This window comes from Ranitomeya variabilis, chromosome 6 (genome assembly GCF_051348905.1).
Source record: "Ranitomeya variabilis isolate aRanVar5 chromosome 6, aRanVar5.hap1, whole genome shotgun sequence".
NCBI classification, from domain to species: domain Eukaryota; kingdom Metazoa; phylum Chordata; class Amphibia; order Anura; family Dendrobatidae; genus Ranitomeya; species Ranitomeya variabilis.
Window position 1 is genome coordinate 48,053,865 of NC_135237.1, and position 19,861 is coordinate 48,073,725.

At 40.6% G+C, this 19,861-nt stretch overlaps 1 protein-coding gene across 2 annotated transcripts in view; it reads left to right on the top strand.

Moving 5' to 3' along the window:
• Window positions 1–19,861, top strand: part of APBB1IP (amyloid beta precursor protein binding family B member 1 interacting protein) — a 125,996-nt gene that overhangs the window by 26,187 nt on the left and 79,948 nt on the right. Inside the window, exons 1-2 of one of the 2 annotated variants that reach the window (XM_077268450.1) lie at window positions 6,295–6,332; window positions 17,457–17,528. In XM_077268450.1, the coding sequence (XP_077124565.1) occupies window positions 17,457–17,528 (72 nt within the window). In that variant the 5' untranslated portion in view covers window positions 6,295–6,332. Of the gene's footprint in view, window positions 1–6,294; window positions 6,333–17,456; window positions 17,529–19,861 lie in introns of those variants that run through there. The other variant, XM_077268449.1, reaches the window with a different exon arrangement.

Sequence of the window (19,861 nt, forward strand, 5' to 3'; positions counted from 1 at the left end):
ATTTTTTTTAACATTATATCTTTTAACAATTGGTGCTGCATAGGCAGCATCAATAGTAAAAAGTTGGTCACACTCGTCAAACACTATGTTTGACAAGTGTGACCAACCTGTCAATCAGTTTTCCAAGCGATGCTACAGATTGCTTGGAAAACGCTAGCATTCTGCAAGCTAATTATGCTTGCAAGACGCTAGTGTTTAGCAGGAATACGCATGTCAATTCTGCATGCGTTTTACCCGCGGCAGGAAGTTGCAGAATTGCCACTGGCAATTCCGCAACGTGTGCACATAGCCGTGTCGTATTAAGGATATGTGAAAAGACCAGTAGAAGAGATAAAAAATTGATTATCCCATCAATAAAATTTGTCACTCAACCATAATATTTCAAAATTTTATGATCTCTGGAGGTCCTGCCGATCCTGAGAATGAAAGTCCCTGAATCTAGTGTGAGTGGAACAGTCGTACACATGGTCAATAAATGATGTTGTGGTCATGCGTGTATTGTCCATTCACACGGGGACACTGGACACCTATTCTTGTGATCATTGGGATCTGACTTCTAGGAGCCCCTTTAATCAAGTAGGATAAGGGACAAATATTTTTGGGTGGGATATACATTTTAAAACTAAGCTATAAAAAGATTTATGTATGCAATTTTTCTTTCTATGCTCATCTAGACTCTGATCACCGGTTAGTTCCTACACCAAATTTGTAAGTGCCCCAGTGGATTCATATCATCCAGTAGGCCATGGTTACATCTTCATGTGGAGAAACATATTTGATTTAGTTAACCCTTTCACCACCAAGCCTGATTTCACCTTTCTGACTTAGCCACATTTTACAATTCTCCCCTGTGTCAGTCTATGAGGTAATAAGTCTGAATTGCTCCTACATATCTTAGAGATTCTGAGATTGTTTATTCGAGACACATTGTACTTTATGGTAGTGACAAATTTAGGTCGATATATTTCGCAATTTTCAAAATTTAATTTTTATACCCTTAAATCAGTTAGTTATACCACACAAAATAGTTAATAAATAACATTTCCCACATGTCCACTTTACATCAGCATCATTTTTTAAACATCTTTTTTTGTCAGCAATTTATCATTTTTCCAGCAAAATTTACAAAACCAATTTTTTTAAAGGCCACATCACATTTCAAGTGACTTTGAGGGGCCTATATGACAGAAAATATGCAAAAGTGACACCATTTTAAAAACTGCACCCCTCAAAGTGGAACCACATTCAATAAATTTAACCCTCCAGGTGCATCACAGGAATTAATGCAGTCTGGAAGAAAAAATTAAAATGCTACTTTTTCACACAAAAATGTTGCTTTTGCCTCATAATTTGCATTTTTCCACTGGTAAAAAAAGAAAATAGACTGTACAATTTGTTGTGCAATTTTTCCTGAGTACCCTGATACCCCATATGTGGTGGAAGACTACTGTTTGACTTTTGAAATCCAAAAATGAGCAAGAATAGATAGCAGACACCATGTCGTGTTTGTAGAGCCCCTGATGTGCCTAAATAGTAGAAACCCCCCACAAGTGACACCATTTTAAAAACTACACCCCTCAAGGAACTTATCTAGAGGTGAGGTGAGCCCCTTGAACTTGCAGGTGCTTCACAGAATTTTATAACGTTAAGCCGTGAAAATAAAAATATTTTTTTTTCACAAAAAATTATTACTTTTGTATTTTCACAAAGGTAACAGGAGAAAATTGACCCCAAATTTGTTGGGCAATTTCTCCTGACTATGCCAATTTCCCATATACAGTTACCTTTAAAATAATTATCCTACCAAAAATATACTAGTATTTGGGTGCACGGCTCGGAAGGGAAGGAGCACAATTTGACTTTGGGAATGCAAAATTGGCTGGAATCGATAGAGGACACCATGTCATGCTTACAGAGCCCCTGATGTGCCAGTGACCCACAAGTGACCCTATTTTGGAAACTACACCCCTCAAGGAATTTATTTAAAAGTGTGGTGAGCACCTTGAACGCACAGGTGCTTCACAGAAATTTGAGCAGTGAAAATGAAAAAATACATTTTTCCAGCAAAAATGTTGATTCAGCCCCACATTTTTCGTATTTATAAGGGTAACAGAAGAAAATGTATCATACAGTTTGGGCCCACGGCAGAGCTCAGAAGGGAAGGAGCGGCAATTGAATTCTGGAGTGCAATTTTGTCTGAAATAGATTGCGGATGATATGTCACATTTGAAGAGCCCCTGATATGTCAAAATAGCGGAAAAAAACACAGGTGACAATATTTTGGAAAGTACACCTCTTGAGGAATTCATCTAGGGGTGCAGTGAGCATTGCTAACTCTCAGGCGATCCACTGAATTGGATAACATTGGGCTAAGTCAATGGAAAATTACAATTTTTTTCAACTAAAATGTTGCTTTGGGCCCAAGTTTTTAATTTTCAAAAGGGATAATAGGAGAAATTGAACAGTACAATTTGTTATGTAATTTCTCCTGAGTACGCCCATATTTGGTTGAAAACTACTTTTGAGGCACAGTGTACTTGATTTCCGATTTTTCTGGAATGGTTTAAGGGTGCCATATCATGTTGGCAGAGCCCCTGAGGTGCCAGAACAGTGAAACCCCTCTCCATAAGTGACCCCATTTTGCAAACTACACCCCTTTAATGAATTCATCTAAGGGTGCAGTGAGCATGTTGACACCACATGTGACTCACAGAATTTTATGCCATTGGGCGGTGAAGAAAGAATAATTACTTTTTTACCACAAAAATGTTGCTTTACCCCCAAATTTTTATTTTTGTAAGGGCTAATAAGAAAAAATGGACTAATACCCAACATGTAATCGGGAACCACTTTTTAGGCACAGTGTAAAGCTCAGAAGGGAAGGAGTGCCATATTGTAGTGCAGATTGTGCTGTTAAATTTTAAGGGTGCCATGACCTACAGGAAGAGCCCCTGAGGTGCAATTTCTGGGGTGCCTGAGAGCTGATGTTTTTAGTCTGGGAGGGGTCAATATCCATGGCCCCTTTCCAGGATATTAATATCAGCCTGCAGCTGTCTACCTAGCCTTTACTGGTTATTAATTATAGGGGCCCCCGTGTCATTTTTTGGGGGGGCCCAATTTTATAACCAGGAAAGGCTAAGTATACAGCTGTAAGCTTATATTAATAGCCTTGGAATCTCCATGTTTATTACCCCCTTCCCATGCTAGAAACATCAACCCTCAGCTGCCTGCTTTCCCTTAGCTGGTTAACAAAATTTCAGGGGATTCCACGCCATTTTGTTCTTCAATTTATTGATTAATTAAATGTATGTACAGTAAGATGCGCACTGTACTAATTATATACTGTATGTCACTCACATATTTATATCTATCTATTTATCTATCGCTTTCTATCTATCTCTATTATCTATCTATCTATTTCTTTCTTTCTATCATCTATCTACAGCTCTGCCAAAAATTAAGAGACCACTGCAAAATGTTCAGTTTGTCTGATTTTTCTCTTTGTAGGAATATTTTTGAGTAAAATGTAAATTGTTCTTTTATTCTATAAACGTCTGACAACATGTCTCCGAATTTCCAAGCAATAAATTTTGTATTTTTTTTCTGAAAAGGAGAAATGGTCAAAATAAAAAAAAACTCTGCTTTCCGACCTCAAATAATGCAAACAAAACAAGTTCATGATCATGTAGAAACAACAATACTGATGTTTTAACTCAGGAAGAGTTCAGAAATCAATATTTTGTGGAATAACCACGATTTTTAATCCCAGCTTTCATGCGTCTTGGCATGCTTTCCACCAGTCTTTCACACTGCTCCTGGCGCAAAAATTTAAGCAGTTCTTCTTTGTTTGATGGCTTGTGGCTATCCATCATCCTCTTGATTATATTCCAGAGGTTTACAATGGGGTTCAGGTCTGGAGATTGGGCTGCCCATGACAGGGATTTGATGTGGTGGTCTCCTAATTTTTGCCTGAGCTGTATATATATACAATGGTCAGATATGCAAATACAGGTGGAGTCTCATGAATGTCCATCCATCCTTGTTAGTTTGCCAGCAGAGTAAAGAAAACCACTTTGAATCAGCACAGCCACATCAAAAGAACAACATAAAATAGAAGATAGAACACAACATGTACATAAGGACCCCAAGATTCCGACATATGTTTCACCCTAACTTTCTCAAGGAAAACTTATTGCACTACTTGTTCTTATTGATATATGAAAATATATCAAATTTATCACAGCGGCTTATTCTGGATCATACACTTTTGCATAACTTTACACCACATATTAGCTGACTCACTATGGCCGCCTTAGTAACACGCTCTTAAGTAAAGATGATTATGAGTTTACAATTGCATGAGTAAATATCTAAAAAAAAAAACCAAGAAGTATTATAGTAAGTTTCCAAAAATAAGTTTCCTTCAATTATTTATGAAAACTAATTTAAAAAATTAACTAAAAAAATGATACAGGAAAATTTTCTACATAACGTTGCATGAATGTTTTTGCTTTTACAAGATTATACTATAACAAAGGGAGTGTCATGTGCATGTGTGACACCCCAGGAGTTCGGTTGTCACAGTGGTATTGCCTTCCTCATGGGGAGGGTGATGCCATGCTTGGAAGCGAGGAAGATCCCTTTAACAGGTAGCACGTACACACAACACTGTTCTGACTCCAGCCCAGAAGGGGGAGCTCTGATCCAGCTTGTGGGTGGCTTCCCTATACTGTATCTCCGGACCAAACAAAAGGATCGACAGATGAAAGTCTACATTTTCACTTATAAAGGGGTGGTCCAAAGAATGACCTCTGTATCAGGAGTTGGGGTAATCCCTGTGAGAAGTGCACAATGACAGCGCATTCTCTGTTGCCGGCTTAGATCAGCAGTAATGAGCCAGAAAAATAGCAGTGTCAGAATACCTGGCATGCAGAGACCAGCACCACCCCCCATAAGTGACGTCAATGATCTCTGGATGCTGAGTATTGAGACAATGCTCTTGTGTCGGCAAGAGAGCGCGCTATCATTGTGCACATCACACAGTGTACATCGCACAGGAACTAGCCCAGCCCCTGGCTCACTGACGATGCTTTGTTTCAGGAAGTTGGTAGGGGCTGCAATAGTGACCACAACCTCTGCCCCCTAATGGCGCAGCCTCTGCCCCCTAACTGGGATTCTAAAACAAAATGTCATCAAAAAGGAAGTAAAAGAAAAAAATAGAAAACCAGTTAGTGTGCTTAGGGAAGAATAAGGAATTTTTAATGCAAGTATATTAGAAAATAGTTTAGATTATGGCACTAATTCAGTTCAATGAACACATATGGGTTAACCTGCGTTCAATAGCCGGCAGCGCTTTAGACACAGCGGACATGTGTTGTGTCCAAAGCGCTGCCACCTACTGAACGTCTGCAGCGTTTACTGACCGTGTGCACCTACCCTTATTGTTTCGTTTTTAAATATCACTCTATTCTGTTACCATAATCATATTTTCTGGAAATCATGTATATTCTAAAAGTTTTGTGTGGTTCACTCGCAGGGTGCGGCCTTGTGGGCATCTTAGGCATTCAGCATGCGGTCGTTTAACTCTAGAAATAGACGGGTGCTTCGTTCATTTGTAAGATGTTCACACGTTGCAAAAGATGTCGCCTTTTATTTAGAGACCAAACTGAGTGTGCAAACTACATGTCAGGAACTAGGCCGCCTTTTGCCGTTTATGACACATAGGATGAAGATCTTCCTGGCCGTATATATCATCTAACCAAAAAGTATCAGTGATGAATGCATAAGGATATAAAAAGTATATAAATAGTGACACAAAAAAAAGAAAACAAATCATCATTACAAAAATGGTAAATCTGAATATATCACATGCCAAGTACTTTGTTTGTACATTTATTTTTCTTTGTTTTTTCCAGAACACGCCACTTTTTTCACACCGTTTTTCAAGCTAGGCTTCATGCATAACCAATCCCTCCCCCTGAATGTGTCTGAATGCCAAACCCGAAAACATAAATAAATAGGGGAGCACCACAATTGGGAAAAGAAAATTTCCAAACCCAGCATTGTTTTCACTTGTACTCTCAGCAGAGAGATCCCTGATGGGAAGGTTTGTGTGGTGCCTGGTAGTCTTGCCAACGTTCTTGGTAATCCATGAGGTTCCCCCCTTTCTTCTAAGCCTCCAGGATGTTGGTGGCAATTATGGCTTACATTTGCATTGGAGCTATAAATTACTTCATCTTGAAGGTTTCTCAGCAGGGACAAGTGTTGGAAGAGTTGAAGGTAGATGTATGAACCAACAGGACAAGACCTCATTTTGATATTTGCCAAATACGGTATTTTAAGTAAATGTTGACTCGGATAGGGGCCAGTGCCGGATACAAATGCCCATTATACTCTATGCAATGCATTTGTTTTTCATGAACATCTCTGAAGGCTGTGTTTCCACCATAAAAGATAATAAGATCTGTTTTAATGAACGTTAGTGAATGTGGGCTAATCTCTGCCATATGGTGGGGAGCAAAGTGTTAATTCATACTACTAGAGCTCATTAGTTTTGATTAATGGAAAGTCAACTGGTAAATCCGAGATTTTTCCTGTTAACTAAATGACCTGTGCAATGACATTGTGTTTTTTTCTTTGCAGTAACAGTTTAACAACTTTACCTACAGAGAGAGGCATTGTGCCCATTCCATTAACGGGTTATAATTTTTAGATGTGTGACATGCATTGACTGAATTTGGGTTTGACATCTACAGGGTTCTATCTACAGTCCTTAAAGGAAATTTGTCAGTAACATCAATCTCTTCCCCATGCCCAATATATGGACATGCAGGACTTTGATATGTAAATCCATTCACACCTTTAGATCGTCTATCTGTTGCTGCATTCCCGAGATTTTAGTAATTTAATTAATATGCAAAGCTGCCTCCTGAGGTTGTTTCTCTGCCCAGCACAAGCCTCTTTAGCTTGATTAATATGTCACTGTCTGTGTGACCTCAGCAGTGTCAGGCAAGGAAATTAGACAGTGAGCTATCAATCAAGATAAAGAGTAACTTAAATGCTGATTTCTCAGTAGTGCAGCAATAGATAGAAGATATAAAGGTGTTGATGCATTTAGCTTTCAATGATCTGCATCTCTATATATGTGGTTGATCTTCCTGACAAATTCCCTTTAAAAAGGACAGATCACATGCTATAAATATGTAACTTTTCCTAATACATGGACCCTTTTCCTTTTTGCACCCTGTAAATCTAGTCTTTTTAGCCAAGGTGGCGTGGTCTACCAGAAGATGCCAGCAGAGAAGTGTTGAGGACTATGCCCACTTGGCTAGCAAGACTAGCTTTTCATTCAGGATGCAAAAAGGAAGCGGGAACCATATCTCAGGAACGGAGAGGTAAAAAGCAAAAAAAAAACAACAGATTGTGAGATTCAGGAGAACAGCGGTATTTACACCAGGTAAAAAGTTGCAAATTTATGGAGGGTGACAGGTCCTCTTTAAGTTAGGATTAATATCTTTGTTTTTTTAGATATTTGCCCCAGCGAATAACTTCAGTTACATGTATCATTTGCTGTGTTTTACAAAAAGTTTGGTTCACTTAGATTTTGTGGACAGTAATATTGTTTTTTAATTCATTTTATAGGATTGTTTTTTTCTATTTTCATTTTAATTTAAAGGGGTTGTCCGGTGAAACGCTATAAGTCTGCAGTCACTGTACGTGACTGCAAACTTGTGAATCCTCACATCACACCCACTGCACGCTGTGAGGATTCTGCAGTGCCAGCTCATGAAGTGGCCGTCCTGTGACCGCAAGTATGTGATTTGCATACTCCCAGACACATCCCGACTAGACTGTTTTCGGCCTCGATCAATGCACTTGCAATGAGCGAGGCCGCGCCCATCTATTTGAAATGTGGCCAACAGCATACATATCGCATACTTGTGGTCACCAGGGAACCATCACAGCGTGCAGAGCACCCAATGAGAGGATTCACAAGTCTGCAGTCACATAGAGTAACTGCAGACTTGTAGCTTTAGACCAGACAACCACTTAAATGACTTTAAGAAATGGGATTCTTGATCATGTGTGCCAGACTACCAGGAATATTGGATGATGATTGAGTAATGTAGATACGGGATGAGCTGAAGTTGCTGCATGTCCTGGCAACCCATGTTGCCCAAAGGCCTCTGCCACGCTAGAGAATAGTAAGACTTCTCAATGTGTTTCCGGGGTGCACTTACCTCGCTGCTAAAAATTTCCACTGATGAGGCCTATGAGAAAAGGCTGATTGCGTAGGGAATGGTTGGGGTACTGCAGGGCTACACTTGGGTACTGCCCTTGTTAGAGTGAGAGTCCTGCATTCGGGCAGGACAGGGGCTATAGGGAACAAACTACATTACTGATCCCGCGCCCCCTGAGGAAGGTATTCATACCGAAACGCGCGTCGGGGTGGATTGGAGCCCCCGTACCAGACAACACAGTTACTACGGGTATGTGCAATTATTATGTGTTTGTATGCATTCTTCAACCACTACTATGGCTGTTAGTTACTGAATAGGAGTCATTTCTCCTTAGTATATTATCTCCTTGCTTTGTGGCGTTCAGTAATCCTGTCTGCCACTATGTAATGCACTTTACTTTATCTCCATGAACTGGTCTTGTCTGGTTATGGGTGAGCACCAACCTTGGGCTCTTTTCACATGATGCTGGTGGCTGTTTCCATCAGTTAGCCCTGCTACACACTGTCTGTTCTTGATTTTTATGTGTATCATTTACGTCTATTTAAATAAAGTATTATATATTTGGATCTTATGACTGCTTGGTTGCTTCTTGGTGTTTGTTTCCATATTGGTGCAGTTATCCTTATGTCCATGCATGAGTGGTACACTCTTACACCTTCTGGGATTGGTATTGTGTGTACTTATCTTTTGTACTACTAATTATGCATATTAGAATTTCTTTATATTACTGATCCCTGTCTCCTATACAGCATTCCAAGGGTGGTCTCCAGTGAAATTGATGAAATCCCCTCAATATATTTTGTACTGCACTAGTTCGTCGTGAGCAATTTTTTTGTATGTTTATGTCATATATATGATTTATTGGTGCTTAAAGATTTTTATCCCTCATACATTAAAAGTTAAGTTTTATGGTTCCTATGCTATATACCAAACCACAAACTGGACCTACATATTCTTCTACATGTGATATTCAGGAAGGTTGATCTTTAGTAAAATCAGTAATTCTTTGCCTAAAAAGAAAATACAGAAGTGACATCATTGGGATTATGTCACCCGGATTCTAAGGGGAAGGGAACGGGCGGCAGCCTCAATCACTCGGCATTATTCTCATTATGAAGTTCACTTTTGATCTAGTACTAAAAATTTCGTAAGGAGTTTCCCGATCAATGCTCAGTAATGAGGCTGTCAATGATGTCCAGACACCGGGAAGGCCAAACAGGAGAACAATTCACAGACGAACATATGTGTAAATGTTTTTCTACCTAAATTTACACATCTGGGGGCTCACGTCGAGACCATGGGCCTGTTTTATTATTGCATTTGTACCTTTTTTGTCTAGTTTTTTAATGTGTTTTTTTTTTTCTTTTAAATTAACTTTACCATTTCTTAAAGGTAATTTTATATATTTTCCTGTTTGGTTATGTCCTCCATTGGGAGTACAGTTTATGGTATTGTATTGTATTACTGAAATCGTAGTTGAAGTTGTCACTCTAATGCTCAGATCACACAAAATCGGACAATTTTCATTCAGAAAAAAAACTAAAGTTTTTTCATCTGTATTGTCATCCATTTCTATACATCAGTCATTAATAAAGCCTTACAAGTCTAAATGCAGTTCCCTATGTTAAAGAATTGCATTGTATCCCGTAAAAATCAGATGCAATATAGTTGATCCGTACGGGATCCGATTTTAGTTTTACACTCCTATAGACTTGAATTGGCGAGTTCAGGGCCGGCCCGAGAGATTACGGCGCCCTAGGCGAAACTATTTTGTTACGCCCCTACTACTTTTAACATGCCTCCCAACTTTTGAAGATGGGAAAGAGGGATAAAGTTTGCGGCAAATTTTAGGCCACGCCTCTGACCACACCCATTCATAACTAGCCACACCCATATCCACGTCCCAACCACACCCATTTAGCACTGCTGATCACACTGTTTCATAAAGAATAATTATAAACAAAAAAATATGGCCACACAGTGCTCCACACTGTATAATGGCCACACATGATGCTCCATACTGTATAATGGCCACACATGATGCTCCATACTGTATAATGGCCACACATGATGCTACATACTGTATAATGGCCACACATGATGCTCCGTACTGTATAATGGCCACACATGATGCTCCATACTGTATAATGGCCCCACATGATGCTCCATACTGTATAATGGCCACACATGATGCTCCGTACTGTATAATGGCCACACATGATGCTCCGTACTGTATAATGGCCACACATGATGCTCCGTACTGTATAATGGCCACACATGATGCTCCATACTGTATAATGGCCACACATGATGCTCCATACTGTATAATGGCCACACATGATGCTCCATACTGTATAATGACCACACATGATGCTCCATACTGTATAATGACCACACATGATGCTCCATACTGTATATTGGCCACATATGATACTTCGTACCGTATAATGGCCACACATAGCTACTCCTACACACGCGGCTGCGCTCCGTACACACGCGCTCCGCTCCATACACCTCGTACACACGTGGCTCCGCTCCGTACACCTCGTACACATTTAGCTCCGCTCCATACACCTCATACACACACGACTCCGCTCCGTACACCTCATACACACAGCTCCGCTCCGTACACCTCATACACACACGGCTCCGCTCCATACACCTCATACACATTCAGCTCCGCTCCATACACCTTTTGCCTTTTGAAAAGATTTTTTATAATTTTTTCTATTTTTTCTCTGGCGCCCCCTTAGGGTTGGTGCCCTAGGCGGCAGCCTAATTCGCCTATACGTCCAGGCCGGCCCTGGGCGAGTTTCATCAGAAATATGGAAAAAACTATTCCATACTATGATTTTTTCATGTGGACACTTGATACATGAAAAAAAATCATTTGAACAGCCTTAATATTGGTCCGAGTGTTGACACTTTTGTTTACAGACTGCACTTTGGCTAAAAAAACGGCCGTGTGAACATAGCCTAAAGGAAACGTGCAAGATTTCGTGAAGTTTTCATAGGATCATAAAGTGTATCATGAAATAAAAAATAACTACAGGTCCTTCTCAAAAAATTAGCATATAGTGTTAAATTTCATTATTTACCATAATGTAATGATTACAATTAAACTTTCATATATTATAGATTCATTATCCACCAACTGAAATTTGTCAGGTCTTTTATTGTTTTAATACTGATGATTTTGGCATACAACTCCTGATAACCCAAAAAACCTGTCTCAATAAATTAGCATATCAAGAAAAGGTTCTCTAAATGACCTATTACCCTAATCTTCTGAATCAACTAATTAACTCTAAACACATGCAAAAGATACCTGAGGCTTTTAAAAACTCCCTGCCTGGTTCATTACTCAAAACCCCCATCATGGGTAAGGGTACCGTCACACAGTGCAATTTTGATCGCTACAACGGCACGATTCGTGACGTTCCAGCGATGCATTTGCGATATCGCTGTGTCTGACACGCTACTGCGATCCAGATCCCCGCTGAGAATCGTACGTCGTAGCAGATCGTCTGAAACTTTCTTTCGTCGTCTAGTGTCCCGCTGTGGCGGCATGATTGCATTGTGTGACACAGGTTGTATACGATGTGCGCACAGTAACCAACGGCTTCTACATCGCAAATACTTCATGAAATTATCACTCCAGCGCCGTGTATTGCAACGGGTGACCGCAGTATACGACGCTGGAGCGATACTTATACGACGCTGCAACGTCACGAATCGTGCCGTCGTAGCGATGAAAATGGCACTGTGTGACGGTACCCTAAGACTAGCGACCTGACAGATGTCAAGAAGGCCATCATTGACACCCTCAAGCAAGAGGGTAAGACCCAGAAAGAAATTTCTCAACAAATAGGCTGTTCCCAGAGTGCTGTATCAAGGCACCTCAATGGTAAGTCTGTTGGAAGGAAACAATGTGGCAGAAAACGCTGTACAACGAGAAGAGGTGACCGGACCCTGAGGAAGATTGTGGAGAAGGACCGATTCCAGACCTTGGGGAACCTGAGGAAGCAGTGGACTGAGTCTGGTGTGGAAAACATCCAGAGCCACCGTGCACAGGCGTGTGCAGGAAATGGGCTACAGGTGCCGCATTCCCCAGGTAAAGCCACTTTTGAACCATAAACAGCGGCAGAAGCGCCTGACCTGGGCTACAGAGAAGCAGCACTGGACTGTTGCTAAGTGGTCCCAAGTACTTTTTTCTGATGAAAGCAAATTTTGCATGTCATTCGGAAATCAAGGTGCCAGAGTCTGGAGGAAGACTGGGGAGAAGGAAATGCCAAAATGCCTGAAGTCCAGTGTCAAGTACCCACAGTCAGTGATGGTGTGGGGTGCCGTGTCAGCTGCTGGTGTTGGTCCACTGTGTTTCATCAAGGGCAGGGTCAATGCAGCTAGCTATCAGGAGATTTTGGAGCACTTTATGCTTCCATCAGCTGAAATGCTTTATGGAGATGAAGATTTCATTTTTCAGCACGACCTGGCACCTGCTCACAGTGCCAAAACCACTGGTAAATGGTTTACTGACCATGGTATTACTGTGCTCAATTGGCCTGCCAACTCTCCTGACCTGAATCTCAGTACAGGGCATCTGACGGCCAAAATGTTTCTTATGGATCGAAATAAAGTTTGTCCTCATGGACAATATGGTTCCATATTCTTCTGTGGGTGCCAAATATTCTTCTATACAAGTAGAGGCTTTTAGAGCCATAATTATGCATGTATATATATTGTACCAGTCAAAAATTTGTACACACCTGTTCATGCCTGATATGAGAACAAGTTGGTGTGAATATTCCCAAACCTTAAACATATTCTCCTATATGGGATTTTCAGAAATGTGTTTGTTCATGCCTTGATTTTCCTTGTTATTATTGGTATGTGCACATTGTACATTCATACTGAAGCATCATAGGAAGAAACTGATATTTTTGCCCATTCTTCTTTGCACACTCGCTAGAGTTCAGTGACATTGAATCAAGAGAGTCTGTGAACAGCAATTTTCAAGTCTTGCCACAGATTCTAAATGAGATTTAGGCCTGGACTGTGACTGAGCCATTCAAACACAGGTATATTATTTGATCTAAACCCTCCATTGTAGCTCTGCAGTCTGTTATTGCTGGATGGTGAACCTATGCCTCAGTTGCAAGTCTTTTGCAGGTTCTAACAGGCTTTCCTCCAGGATTGTCCTGTAATTAGCTCCATCCATCTTCCCATCAATGCTAACCAACTTCCCTGTCCCTGCTGAAGAAAAGCTTTCCAACAGCATCATGCTGTCACCATCATGTTTGATGGTGGGGATGGTGTTTTTAGGGTGATGTGCAGGAATAGTTTTCCACCAAACATAGTGTTTTGCATTTTTTGGGCTTCAGGTTCTCCATGTACCATACATGGTCAAACCACCACTACACTCTTTGTAACTAAAGCCAAAGCCATTCTCTAAATTACACTCCTTTTGACCACATATAATAATACTGTTATGCAACATTTCAACTCCTGATTATTTTATTTACCTCAATATAAAGCTTCTACAGGGCCATAATGACATTTCTTACAAAAAGCAGAACATGGTGGGGCTGCCGAAAACCAGGGTCTGCCAGCCACTACCTAAATAGATAAAGAAGCTGCATGGATGGATAATGCCTCAGATTGGAAACAACATATTTCCATCATAACATGGATATCACACACAGCATATTCACAAGGTATCAGAATCACATCCCCTGGTCCAGCAATGCGGTGATGCCTCTGCTACTGTTCCAGTCTTTGTTGAACAGCTACAGAAGTATCGTCATGCTTACAGTACATTGTAACTGCTGCAGGCAATCAGTGGGATCAGTAGCTCTGCTGATGTAGATTGCCTTAGCCAATGAGCCCAGTGATTGGCAGCAGTGCTGCCAATGTTATGTCACTGCTGCATCCAATCAACACAGACCAGACCAGTAGAAGAAAGGCATCGTTGGATCCGGGGAGGGTGAGTAAAAGTTCAGTTTATTTTATAAGTCTCTGTGTATATGGAGTTAAATTTGAAACTGGAAAACCTTGTTAATACTGGTGCATGAAATGTCTATCTTACTAGATTGCCCCCTTTGTGTCACTTTGTGGTTCTTGGAAGTAGCAATGGTGCAAGTATCTAGTCTGAACCAATGGGTCCATTTTCTGGGCCCTATAGCTGATACCAAAGCACTATATAAAGGCTGCTCAACTCATATAGATGATGAATAGACATATGTGTAGACGATTTCACAGTAAGGGTGCTTTCACATTGTACTTGCCCATGTTCAGTGGTCCCATCGGGGCTTGTGTCCAAACCAAACCACCCGCCAAACGAATTTGGGATTATGCGTTGACAAGACCATAGACCATAATGTTGCCTACAGAGTCTACTACATCTGAGTGTCCACCTCCATTAGGTCTATATGCCTGAAAATGAGGCACGACATATCACACGTTGACTCTGTTGACACCACTGTGGGAGGTTCAGAGTGTGTACAAAAGCGCAGTATGTAAGCACCCTAATAATGCTTTACATTTTACTTATTTGTAGTACAATGGACCACTGAGATGACGGCATTTTGGAAACAAAAAAGCCATAATGCTAAGCACATGTTGAAGTCTGTCTCTAAGCCTACAACTTTTTCTACAAATCGGCACCGTATGGCTTTGATCACAGACGATGATTACAGAAAGCATCACATAGTCTCTTATGAATGATGGCTTTTTGAACCTACATGTAAATAACCATTATTTTTTACATACTTTAGTGAAGATCAGTATCAAGACTAACAAATACAGGTGCCCATTTTATTTTCATGTGTTATCGTAAACTGAAACACTAAGGGTCAACGATATCAACTTTTCTAAGCAAATGTAACGAGCACGTGAAGTTCATGAGGTCTTATCATAACTTTAAAGGTTTGGAAAAAAAACAAAAGCAAAACCCAAGCAAAGCATTCTGCGCCATATGCATATCACCAGAAACACATGACTTCTTCCCGCCCTCGTCCATAAATCTGCATGCCATAAAAAACATATGGGGGAATGATGACAACTTCGCTGATACAGATGTAGAAGAAGTTTCTAGTGCAGAGGAGCATCCCGCGGTTATCTTGGACTTATAGGTGCTTTAGTTTGGAGACACAAGTAGTGATCATAGTGTTGCTGAGGCCATGTTCACATGTCGAGTATTTAGTCAGTATTTACATCAGTATTTGTAAGACAAAACCAGGAGATTAACAAACAGAGGAAAAGTATAGTAGAAACATATCAATCACTTCTGACTTTTTCACCCATTCCTGGTTTTCGCTTACAAATACTGATGTAAAAAACTCACCAAATACTGAACGTGTGAATGTGGCCTGAGGTGTAGCCAAGATGCGGTTTTCTTCTAAATTTGTGCAATCTATAGATTAATTGGTGTTGGTTGTCAAAACTCCCAAACATTGCATTGGATCAGTAAAGTAACTGAATATGTTACATTTTTGTGCACGACTGAAAAAGACAATCACCAGGACTGAGGCCATACAGCATCCAAAGTGGCTTTTGTCGGCTTCATTGAAATGGATGGCTCCGTTGAGGTTCTGTCAGGGTTCATGTCGGAATTCTGTATTTTGAGAATTCCGACAGAAACACCCCAATGTAGTGCTCAGTGAAAAGCACTGAATGTGTGTGAATCTAGCATTAGAGACCTTGCCATCAGATCATACTCACTGATAGATTCATGGTTTATGCATTCAGCATTCTACTTCGGCAGTGAAGCACAGATCATGTGGAAGATAAACGATTTAAAACTTTTAATGAAACAACATTGTAAAAATGCTCTGAAGACATAAGTAAATGTATTTTAGTAAAAATTTGTGCTACTGGAGATGTCTAAATTAGAGATGAATGAAACAATCAGCTGAGGATGAGGTTCTAGTCGAATTTGCAATTATTCTCAATTTCACACAAAATTTGAACATTTAATGATCCCATTTACAGCTTGCAAAAAAAGCTTGCCCGGCCCCATTTCCCACATTACTGAAGCATTTGAGAGTGGGCTCACATACTTTTATGTGGCAATGCGGGCCTTCCCTTAATGCCCTGCAGCTATGACATCAAGGGATCATCATACCTTGTATGGTGGTAGTCAATACCTGGGCCATCGCAGACCAGTGGTTCCCAGTGGAGCACAGTTTGTATGGCAGAGTCATTTTCCATATCCAGAGTCACTGAATGAGTCTCTCTCTCCTGTAGAGTGTAAGCTCTTATGATCATCATTGTCCTCTCTATTTCTCCTGTAGAGTGTAAGCTCTTATGGTCAGCGTTGTCCTCTCTCCTGTAGAGTGTAAGCTCTTATATTCAGTGGGGTTTTCTATCTCTGTCTCCTATAGAATGTAAGCTCCAATGGTCAGCAGGGTCATCTTTCTCTCTCTCCTGTAGAGTTTAAGCTTTTATGGTCAGCTGGGTCCTCTCTCTCCTGTAGAGTGTAAGCTCTTATGGTCAGTGGGGTCGTCTCTCTCTCCTGTAGAGTGTAAGCTCTTATGGTCAGCAGGGTCATCTTTCTCTCTCTCCTGTAGAGTGTAAGCTCTTATGGTCAGCTGGGTCCTCTCTACTGCAGAGTATAAGCTCTTATGGTTAGTGGGGTCCTCTCTCTCCTGTAGAATGTAAACTCTTATGGTCAGCAGGGTCCTCTCTCTCCTGTAGAGTGTAAGCTCTTATGGTCAGCAGGGTCCTCTCTCTCCTGTAGAGTGTAAGCTCTTATGGTCAGCGGATTCCTTCCTCTCTCTTGTACAGTGTACGTTCTTATGACAGCAAGGTCCTCTCTCCTCTCCCCCACATGGATTTTCCTAGCTTTACACTATTGATATTCATGCAAATTAATTTGCCGCAAATCTAATTTTAATGGAAATATATGGCCGAAGTTGACGAGTTTGAATTTCACGTGATCCGCTCATCTCTAGTCCCTATGTTTTAAAAGCTAATGCACTCAGAAAAACACCTTAAAAACTCTGAGTGGTGAACCTCACTGTACTATATTATAAATCTAAAGTCATCTCGTGCATCCAGCGCATTTTGCCTCCAAGACATCACGTTCTTCTATTAATGCCTCATTCACATGTTCATTTTTGTAAGTGTTTTCCTGCGTTTACCCTAATACAAGATGAAATATAAGATTACATGATTACTGCATGAATACATGTAACTGGTATATACTTTCTTCTGCAGATGGAGCAGACCTGTGAAGAAATAGATGAAATGTTTAGTAATCTGTTGGGGGAGATGGACCTGTTAACACAGGTGAGTTTAATCAATGGTAGAAATGCACAATCTGGAAGACAGGCGAAAGTCCCTCACAATCCCGTATTTGTTCCTATCCCACCCTGGCTGCTTCACTTACATGTAGAGACTTTCCAGACTGAATAAATATTGACAAAGGGGATTTGAAAAGAAATAAATTGGTACAGTCTGTTTGGCATCCTCTCCGATTGTGGAAAAGTCAGTGTGACATCATAGGAGCAAACTGTAAAGAGCAGCTGTATCTCAGCTCCACGAACACAGATTTACTCGAAACTACGGACAAACGATTTAAAAGTCTCATCCATGTTAACACACATTGTCGCCTTTGTGAGCAAGCAAAATACTTGAAAACCAATTAGGAGTGCAAGAACTTGCTTGTTTCTAGGTAAGGCTGGTTTCACACTTGCATTTTTGTCCGCTGCGTTTTAACAGTAAAAAACGCATACGTTTTTTAGCGTGCGTTTTGACGCGTTTTCGGCAACGCATGCGTTTTTTGACGCGTGCGTTCATTTGCAGAAATGCAACATGTAGTAATTTCTAGCTGCGTTTTTTTGCCGCAAAAAAACGCATGCGCTTATTCGCGGCAAAAAAATGCATTACTGTCTATGTAAACGCATGTGTTTTTAAGCACATGCGTTTGCTTGCATTAAAAACGCATGCGTTTTTATAGAAAAACACAAGAAAACACAAGAAAAAACAAGAAAACCCTAACCCTAACCCTAAACACAAGAAAAAACAAGAAAACCCTAACCCTACCCCTAACCCTAACCCTAACCCTGACAAGCCACCCCCCACCATCAAGGTGATAAAGGGATCCAAACCCTAACCCTAACCCTACCCCTAACCCTATATGACAGTCAATACTCTATGAGTTTATATTTTTAGTACTCTATAGCAATACCGTATATCTTGGGGTGTCCACATTGAACTAAGCCTTTTATTAGAAGAATGTCCTGGTCACCAGGTCAACATAATAGCCAATTCCTATGGATCCCTAGGATCCCTAGGGTTAGGGTTAGGGTTTGGATGCTTTTATCACCTTGATGGTGGGGGGTGGCTTGTCAGGGTTAGGGTTAGAGGTAGGGTTAGGATCCCTAGGGTTACTAGGGATCCTAACCCTAACCCTAACCCTAGCTATTTCTGTTTATAGTGGGTTTTCTAGTTGATTTTGATGATTGGCAGCTGTCACACACTTCTCAGCATGCGTTTAAAAAACGCAAACGCAGGAAAAAACGCATGTAAACGCCACAAAACGCCACGTTTTTTTCTGCATGCAAAAACGCATGCGTCTAAAAAACGCGACGTTTTGCCGCGTTTACATGCGTTTTTTCACCACATGCGTTTTTTTTAAAAAACGCTGCAGATCAAAACGCAAGTGTGAAACCAGCCTCATATTGTCCAGATCAGCAAGTCCCAAACTTTCTTACCTTGAGAGCCACATTCAGATCTGAGAAATGTTTTGAGCCAAACTCTATGCGAAGAAATCGTACAAGTCCTTGCGTTACCCTTTGAAGGCTATAATTCCAGAATGCCCCCTTTAAAGTAATAATAGTCAAAGTGTTTCCTAATAAAGTACTTATGTTCTGAGTGCCCCCTTATAACATAATATAGAGAAGAATTGATGCCTTCTAAATGTGGTGCTGGAGAAGAATGTTATCAACACCACTGATGGCAAGAAGAACAAATGAAGCCAGACATGTCTCGAAGCAAGGATGACAAAGCTATGACTTCCCTACTTTGGACACATTATACGAAGAGAGCAATCACTGGAGAAGGACATTATGGTCAGAAGAATTGAAGGAACAAGGCGAAGAGGAAGACCAGCAACCCAATGGCTTGATACCATCAAGATAATGGTGAAGACCTTGGTGGACCTATCTAAGCTTGCACAAGATCGATCTTCCCACATTCCTGGGTTGTCTTACATGCATTGCTATTTTCAGGACTAGCCACAGATTTTCAATGATGTTCAGATGAGGAGACTGTGAGGGCCATTGTAAAACCTTCAGCTTGCACCTTTTGAGGTCATCTATTGTGGATTTTGACGTATGTTTAGGATTATTATCCATTTGTAGAAGTCATCCTCTTTTCAACCTCAGCTTTTTTACACATGGTGTTTTGTTTGCATCAAGAATTCTTTGAAATTTCATTTAATTTATTCTTCCCTCTACCCATGAAATGTTTCCCTTTCCATTGGCTGCAACATAACCCCCAAAACATGATCAATCGCTTTGCTTAATGGTTGGCGAGATGTTCTTTTCCTAAAATTTTGCACCCTTTTTTCTCCACACATACCTTTGATCATTGTGGCCAAAGATTTCTTTTGTAACCTC